General features: G+C 37.5%; 1 protein-coding gene across 1 annotated transcript in view; it reads right to left on the bottom strand.

Annotated features, from left to right (window-relative positions):
- Nucleotides 1–1,164: 1,164 nt before the first annotated feature.
- The window catches only part of LOC107740791 (PH and SEC7 domain-containing protein 3-like), a 105,746-nt gene continuing 98,377 nt past the window's right edge, over nucleotides 1,165–8,533 (bottom strand). Inside the window, exons 13-15 of the mRNA XM_016553292.1 lie at nucleotides 8,192–8,336; nucleotides 7,954–8,097; nucleotides 1,165–3,830 (exon numbers count right to left, since the gene is read on the bottom strand). Of these exons, the coding sequence (XP_016408778.1) occupies nucleotides 3,630–3,830; nucleotides 7,954–8,097; nucleotides 8,192–8,336 (490 nt within the window). The 3' untranslated portion in view covers nucleotides 1,165–3,629. The remainder of the gene's footprint in view (nucleotides 3,831–7,953; nucleotides 8,098–8,191; nucleotides 8,337–8,533) is intronic.

The following is an 8,533-nucleotide window of genomic DNA, read 5'->3' as shown; positions in this document are numbered from 1 at the left end:
TGCCACTTACCACACTTCACTGTAATGCTGTAACATATGCCAACAAACAACATACCTGATTACTGACATTATATTTGGACTGTTACACCAGCCCCTGGTGTGGCCTGGTTTCTCCCAATATGTGTGAAGTGCTAAGGTGTGCTGTCCTATCCTTTCTGTTCCAGGATTGTGATTGGCTTTTGTTGTCAGGTCACAGTATGGCCCACCCTTCTGCTTCGGTGTCTTAGCTTATCTACATCCTAAAACACTTCTAAAGTAACCCGGCAGGCATGGTTTCAAATATGATGCTGAACTGTCAGCCATGCATTTAGTGGAGTATGCATGCAATGTTGTGTAAAGCAGTTTATATCATTCTCTTAATGGAAATGTAGAGGTTTTTCGTTTTTTCTCAGCCACATGGCCACGCAAGTTAGATTCCTGTTTTTCATGAAAACCCTGAAGAATTGTCTATTGTTCAGAGTCAGCAGCCTCAATACAGTAGTCTGTGTGATTGTTTGCATTTATAACTCCACTTTGCCAAAACGCTAGTTGGCAGTGTCGACTTTAGGAGCAAAGTGTAAACAGGAGACGATGTTCGTTGACCTCCTCCGTCCAAGCTGTGGTGTGTAATCAGCCTCACCGCTTTCATTAGCAGCAATCAGACTCGATTACATTCATTTCCAGTGGATGTGAAGGTGCCGTAGATACACATTTTTTCTGGTTACAAAGTGGTTACCAGTCACAGCTGGTCATGTGGTGTAACCCACTGCTCTCTCCAAAAGGTGCTGTCATCTTATTTGAGGACAAAAAGGCTTTTTTTTGTTGTCCACATAAACCCCATCACACTGATCCAATTTACATGCACTTTTGTAGGAAACTATAGTCTGCCCCGACCCAGATTCCACTCCACAGTAGATGTTAGATCATGCTCATTTCCCAAAACGCCTTAATTATTATAAAGAAGATGAAAGTCAACAGTTATGTTGTTTCTAGATCACTTGGGATGATCACATCTTGAGCAAATGGTGACCGATCTCAGACAATTAGGTGTCAGAACTACATTAACATACTGTTACGACTTCATTTGCATTAAGGGTAGTAAACTGAGCGATGGAGGTTCAGAACGCTCAACTTTGAGCTGCTTTCAGAAGATGTGTGGATTAAAAAATGAGTGCAGATGCAATGAACGATTAAATACAGTATTTTATTCACTGAAGCCAACATTGTGTCCCTGATCTTTGAGGGCAGGCGTAAGACACGCTCATGCCAGGAGATCACAACCAACACATCCAGTCTTCTGAAAACAGGGCAACAGGCATATTGAACAACATTTACAGATTTAAAGGAGTAGTACAGGATCACAGCTAAAAAAAGGTATTCACAATATCTGAGTTTGGACAGCAAACGGTCCAACTGATGGCTAAGGCGCATTAAAACCAGCTGCTCTCCTTCAGTACTCACACAACTGCATTTTGAGAGGAGATCCTACATTACAGGGTTCGCCAAAGTAAACGCACAACGATGACAAGGCTGGAGGAAAACTGTAATCATGATTTGCACACAGGAGACCGACAAACAAAAGTCAAAAACAAAGTGAGTGTTCCAGTCAAAATATTGTTATGACAAAGAAAGATATTTCAAAGCTTGAGATTAGGCAAGTCTCACTTTTGGATGATTTTTCATTTGAGTTATTGTTTTTATTTTGAAACCCTAAAGTGCACTTGCATGCCCATATCTTTATGTTACACTTCGTCTGACTTTTTTATTTTATTTTATTGTTTTCTGCATCCTATGAAAAATAATAACAAATGCAATTACTATTTTAAAGTACTATGTCTGTGTAGGACGTGCACTGTTAAAGGGTTAGTGCCAGCGTTACATGTTCGGTCTGGAAAAGCGGCGAACATCAAACAACATGAAACATGGTAGCACATAAAAGGAAGAGTCGATCTCTTCATATCACCATTCATACTGATGACAGTTTGTAGTATGCATTATTAAGTGTGTATATACTGCTCAAAAGTAATGCAACTTTTGTTCTAAAATTAGCAACAAATAAATAAAAATAAACATCATCTAAGTGCTTCTGTGTTCAGAACTGGACAAGAGAAATAATTCGTCCTGCAATTTCACAGCGAGAGAAAAAATACAAAAAACAAGACAGAAACAATATAAAGTCTGCTGAAAGAGCTTGTAATCACAAAAGCACAATGTAGATATGATCCTCTCTATTTGTCAAATTCTAACATAAAATAAAGTGTCCTTAAAAATACTTCAAGTAAACAAAATGTCGTTATAGACGGGAACTCGAGAAGGGACTCAAACTAGTATCTGTAAATGTGAAAAGCTTTTCATATAGATTCCTTTGAAACCTTCGAAAGTTCAAATAAGTAACTAGATCCGGCTTTGTTTGGTGTGCAAAAACAGTGTCGAACGTTCATATAGTGTTCACGACGTTTGTTTCTGTAATGAAAATGAATCTTAAATTCAAGGTTAGCAAGCATCACGAAAAAAGTAACTGAAACGCTCTCAATTCCTCAAGAAACCTCTGCATTCGAACAACCTAAACATGACGGCAAAAACACAGGAGCACAGACAAACTAACACGACTTTACACGAGTGAAACTGTACCTTCAATAAAACCAAACACAGATTTGGTTACGCTTGAAAAACCTGTATAATGAAGTAACATATCACTACCCTTTATAAAGCTCTCTAAAAGAGTCAAAAGAACTAATAAAGTGCACTATAAATACTACTGGCATCTTTACAACAATAATGTTCTGAACTGAGAATTAAAAATTCAAATATAGAAGATTATAAAATGCACAAAAAGAGCATTGGCATTTACACTACTGAAAAAGCAGAAGTATACTCTTTACTTCAACAAACAGATAAAAAAATAAATGGCACAAACTGCGCAGCCGATGACGTTAGCATGAACATCATCTAATCTTGCAGTCTGAAATGCTGTAACTCAGCAAGTACCTCGAAATCATCATTAGAAAATAATCTCTTTAGAGTCTGGGTCCATTGCTGTGACATGCTGGTACGATCCATTAATGCGCGCGCGAAGGTGGTTAGTACATCGGTCGTGGATTACATCCGCAACAAAAACGAAAGGCTATCGTGATAAATCCTGCATCATACCCATGCATCTCTCTGCTGTTTATTAGTCTAGTAAAATAACTCGCTCTGAGCTACTGCCGAGCATATGTTTCCACTTCACTTGAAGGAAAAGCAAATTTAGGGGAACAGCACAATCAAGAGACGTTCATGTTCTCAGAGCGAAATCAGCGGCACTTTATTTTACAGTCCTGTTGCGCATGTACACACTCTAGCAATTACAATAACTGGGTAATAACTACAGTAGGTGTTAACCCTAAACCGCTGTAGTTACCTGATGTTACTCAGTCATTTCTGCAAGCGCATGTACTGTAAAATAAAGTGCAACCGCAAAACCATTACACGCTAACAAATAAAAAAAAAACACACTATTTGCTCCACAAGGGAGACCTAGGGATTTACAGCTTCCAATCAATTGATCAATTTACATTTTACACAAATGTTTTCTGATACAACTGTCGGCAGATAAATAAATGACATCCAAATATTATACAGTGGCTCTCTGAGAGGAAGCAGGAGACTGTCTATGTGATCTTGGGTGTTTCGGGCCGGTAGTCCTTCCGCTCGGACGTGTTGCGCTTGACTTTAGCGGCGGCCGGCTGGGACTCCTGGTTGAGAGATGGGCTGGACTGAGACTTCTTCAGCGCCGCGTCACCGTCCCGGGCCGTCAAGAGCTCTCTCACACCCTCTTTCAGGAGCTTGACGTACATCTCGTAACGGCTCTCCTTCAGAGAGAATTCAGAAAATCCATTAGACTCCATTATAATGTCATGAGACGAGCGCTAACAATAGCTCTGCTAACAGCACCTCGCTGTCACTGCACCTTCAAAGCAGACCTTCAGTCAAACAGCACCTTGTGAGTGGCTCAATTAAGGCAAAACATGACAGGCAAAAACACTGCTTTTCATGCACTGGCCGACTGTGAGATTTCAGGCAATTTTGCTTCCATAACATCTCTTCTCCTTCAGACTAATGGAAAGACAACATCCAAAATACACATTTGTGACCCTGGAGCACAAAACCTGTCTTAAGGGTCAATTTTTCGAAATTGAGATTTATACATCATCTGAAAGCTGAATAAATAAGCTTTCCATTGATGTATGGTTTATTAGGAATATTTTAGAATATTTGGCCGAGATACAACTATTTGAAAATCTGGAATCTGAGGGTGCAAAAAAATCAAAATATTGAGAAAATCATCTTTAAAGTTGTCCAAATGAAGTTCTTAGCAATGCATATTACTAATCAAAAATTAAGTTTTGATATATTTACGGTAGGAAATGTACAAAATATCTTTATGGAACATGGATTTTGGGATTTATGGATGAATTTATGGATTTATGGCATAAAAGAAAAATGGATAATTTTGACCCATACAATGTATTGTTGGCTATTGCTACAAATATACCCCAGCGACTTAAGACTGCTTTTGTGCTCCAGGGTCACATTTAACTGTTTATTTTGTTACACGTTAACTATTTGCATCTGTAGATTTGAATTACAATACTTTAAAGGCTGTTTTCTCAAAATTAGTTTTTTCTCAGAAACTTCAGCAGCACTTACACCAAACCTTACAGTTTCATTCCTATCAATATTCTCAAGGTTTTTACCGAGGGGTTTGTTCACATACCATCCGTTTTATATAACATTTTATTCCTGAAATCCCTTCTGTAAAAACCTTTAACTCTTAATATATGTCAACAAAATAAACCATTTTGAATTTTGGATGTATCCAATGTTCACATTTCTGTTCTGGATATGTATGCACATTTGTGCAAATCTAATTCAATAATGCTTCATTTATATATTTAAACATATCATTTCATAAAACTTGCAATACAAAACAATCCTCTTAACCCTTTTGAACCCTATTCACCTGTGGTGTCTTGCCTTGAAGTGCACCAACAGACTCAAGCCAAGCTCACAGCTCACAGTAGAGTTTGATCATAGCATGTTTTCAATTCCATGGGACGATTCTCTGTTGATCATTTTCAGAACTGAATAAAATCTATTTATAATCCATTATCATAATTTGTCTCAGTGTCCATCATTTGGAATGATTTTTTACTGAGCTTGTTAAAGTGCTTTCTGAGATTGACTTATCTAGGAAGGACATTGCGATGTTGCCAAGAACTTGGTCAAAGCCTACTGTTTTGAGCAGCCTTTGTGTCTAAGCGAGCTAAACACTAATGTTTGGAACAGAGCTACAGGGCTAAACTCTGAATATAATAAAGATGAACTCACAAGAGTGCTTTATATAAGATTAAATAAATCTTCTATTGTCACATTATACTAATTACAGTATGGGATTGTTTTCTCAAGGTGGTCCTGACCGTTAAAACGAGAGATATAAAAGTTCATCCAAAACATTTTTTTCACATTTTCTAAAGATTTACGCACCCTTAGGCCATCTAAGATGTAGATGAGTTTGTTTCTTTATCAGGAGAAAGTAATATTTATGCATATGGGTCATATTTTAGCTGGAAACAACAATTTGAAAGTTAACAAAAATCGTCTTGATGGATTTGTTTCTTATAAACACGCACCTTTTGGCTTCTGAAGTCATTAACTGTTGGACTGGAGTGCTGTGGATTGCTTGTGGATTATTGTGATGTTTTTATCAGCTGTTTGGACTCTCATTCTGACGGCACCCATTCACTGCAGAGCATCCATTGCTGAGACAGTGAGTGCTAAATTTCTCTAAATGTGTTCCCATGACGAAACAAACTCATCTACATCTTGGATGGCCAGAGGATGAGTACATTTTTAGCAAATGTTCATTTTTGGGTGAACTGTTCCTTTAAATCCACATAGAGGAGGGTCTTTTACCCTTAAATGTAAAACACACTGACTGGAATATTGATCATGTTGTCAGGCCAAAAGTGTGGAAAAAAAACATCAGATGTGTGTGGATATACTGTATGTTACAGTATGTAGATGTGTGATTGGTCTAGTTTATTAAGAGGGGTTAATACACTGCAATATAAGTGAGTTTATCACATTACACATTATAATGCTGCTATCCATAGAACTAAACTAAGATCACTTTAATCAATTAGATAATTCCACTGGATTAACCATAACAGAGTAAATAACCCACATGTGTATGTTAAAGTATATTTATTAGTTTCTGGGTTTTGTATTTATCACACACATTGCTCTTCCACCGCGCTTGATGCCAAGGCATTTCACATCTGATCAAGTGCCTCCCTCAACACAGCTGCACTTAAACTACATTTGAAAAGTTTTGGGTCGTTTGATAATTCTAGGCGACTTCTCTTTGAATTCTGCAATTGTAGAAGACCCTTTCCAGGAATAGGCCTCAAAACAGGACTCCAAAATGAAGTAATTTGGTTTTAAATAAAATGATTTGTGAAAGATGCCACTTAACTATTATTATACAAGCTGTTACTCAGCAAGGGCTAGTTTGGGACCAAATGTTGTAGTTACAGAAAAACCCATTTCCCTTAAATTAAAGAAAAAAATATTGTTAAATCATTTTAATAAAAACAGCCTTGATAACAGGAATGAATGAGCTTAAAGTCAACACAACAACTGTAATTTGTTGTAAAACATAATTTGTTTAAAAACGGAGAAAATGGATTTTTAAAGATAATTCGTTTTTTTTTTTAGATCATTTAAATTTTAAGCACCAACTAAAATGCATTGGTAATTTTTCTTTAGTGTGCATGTTCAGTTGGGTCCATCACAGGACCTCCTATTCTTAACGCAAGAATCATACCACTATACTACTTAGTTACACTATAAAAAAATATTGGGACACCATTTGTATTGCTTTGAGAGCACCAAAAGTTCCTATTTTATTTACTAGTTATGCATTAAGATTGCTTATGTTTGAATTCTTTAAAGATGAGAACAAGCATTTATAAAGTATCTTGTTTAGTGTTGAAACAAAAGCGCAGCCTCTCTGATGAGTTTTGTGTTATTCCCTTCCTCTGACCTTAACTATCAATCAAAGGCAGAAAATGAAACGGCTTCAGCAAACACATTTCCATCAATTCTAGGCAAGTTCATCTCTGACAGCCTAGATGAGGAACGTTAAAGACAATGAACACGAGTGTGGGGGAAAAATACGGCCCAGCAAACGATCTGCTTAATTGTGACCCTGGAGCACAAAACCTTAAAGGGTCATAAAAGATGATTTTCTCAATATTTAGATTTTTTTGCACCCTCAGATTCCAGAATTTCTAATAGTTGTATCTTGCCAAATATTGTCCTATCCTAACAAACCAATGCATCAATGGAAAGCTTATTTATTCAGCTTGGCCTCGTGGGACTTGAGCTGCTCTTCCTGTAACACATCAGACACATCAGCAGTATTCAAAGGCTTCAGACAGACACAGCACGTGCCATCAGCAGCATTTCACTTCCCTCTTCAGACCCACCTGAGACATTATATTTGTAGCAATAGCCAACAATACATTGTATGGGTCAAAATTATCGATTTTTCTTTTATGCCCAAAATCATTAGGATATTAAGTAAAGACCATGTTTCATGAAGACATTTTGTACATTTCCTACTGTAAATATATCAAAACTTAATTTTTGATTAGTAATATGCATTGCTAAGAACTTCATTTGAACAACTTTAAAGATGATTTTCTCAATATTTAGATTTTTTTGCACCCTCAGATTCCAGAATTTCTAATAGTTGTATCTTGCCAAATATTGTCCTATCCTAACAAACCAATGCATCAATGGAAAGCTTATTTATTCAGCTTTCAGATGATGTATAAATCTCAATTTCAAAAAATTGACCTATGACTGGTTTTGTGGTCCAGGGTCACAAATTGTGTCTCTTGCATCATAAAAGGCAACGGCGTCTACCTCAAAATCCAGGTAGTGCTCTTTCAAGCGGTACTCATCGATCTCTTTGGCTTTGACCTTCTTATCCGGCGGGTAGGATCTGTGCTCGGCTAATTCTGTAGAGACGTGCTTCAGCTTGGCCTCGTGGGACTTGAGCTGCTCTTCCTGTAACACATCAGACACATCAGCAGTATTCAAAGGCTTCAGACAGACACAGCACGTGCCATCAGCAGCATTTCACTTCCCTCTTCAGACCCACCTGAGACATGCGGGTGGTGGTCGCCGGCAGCAGCGGACGGCTGAATTTCTTCTGAGAGCCGATGGCAGCGGGGAAGGATGGGGCGGAAAACATGGCCGCCACCGAGTTGATTATTCTGATCCAGGACTCCATTTCCTCAGGGCTCCTACAGAGGAGAGATTGCACGTGTTCATATGACAGGGTTTCTACAGACATGAACAAGTTAAATTTAAGACTTTTTAAGACCTTTTTAATACCACCTTATATGAAATTTAAGACCTAAACCTGTAATGGAAATACACATTTTATTACATACATATATGTAATATTTAATGTGTATAAATTAAAAAGAAAACAAAATAT

This window comes from Sinocyclocheilus rhinocerous, unplaced genomic scaffold, assembly GCF_001515625.1.
Source record: "Sinocyclocheilus rhinocerous isolate Xijiao unplaced genomic scaffold, SAMN03320098_v1.1 scaffold1097, whole genome shotgun sequence".
Classification (NCBI taxonomy): Eukaryota; Metazoa; Chordata; class Actinopteri; order Cypriniformes; family Cyprinidae; genus Sinocyclocheilus; species Sinocyclocheilus rhinocerous.
Note: the sequence above shows the minus strand (reverse complement) of the source record. Positions and strands in the feature narration are given on the sequence as shown.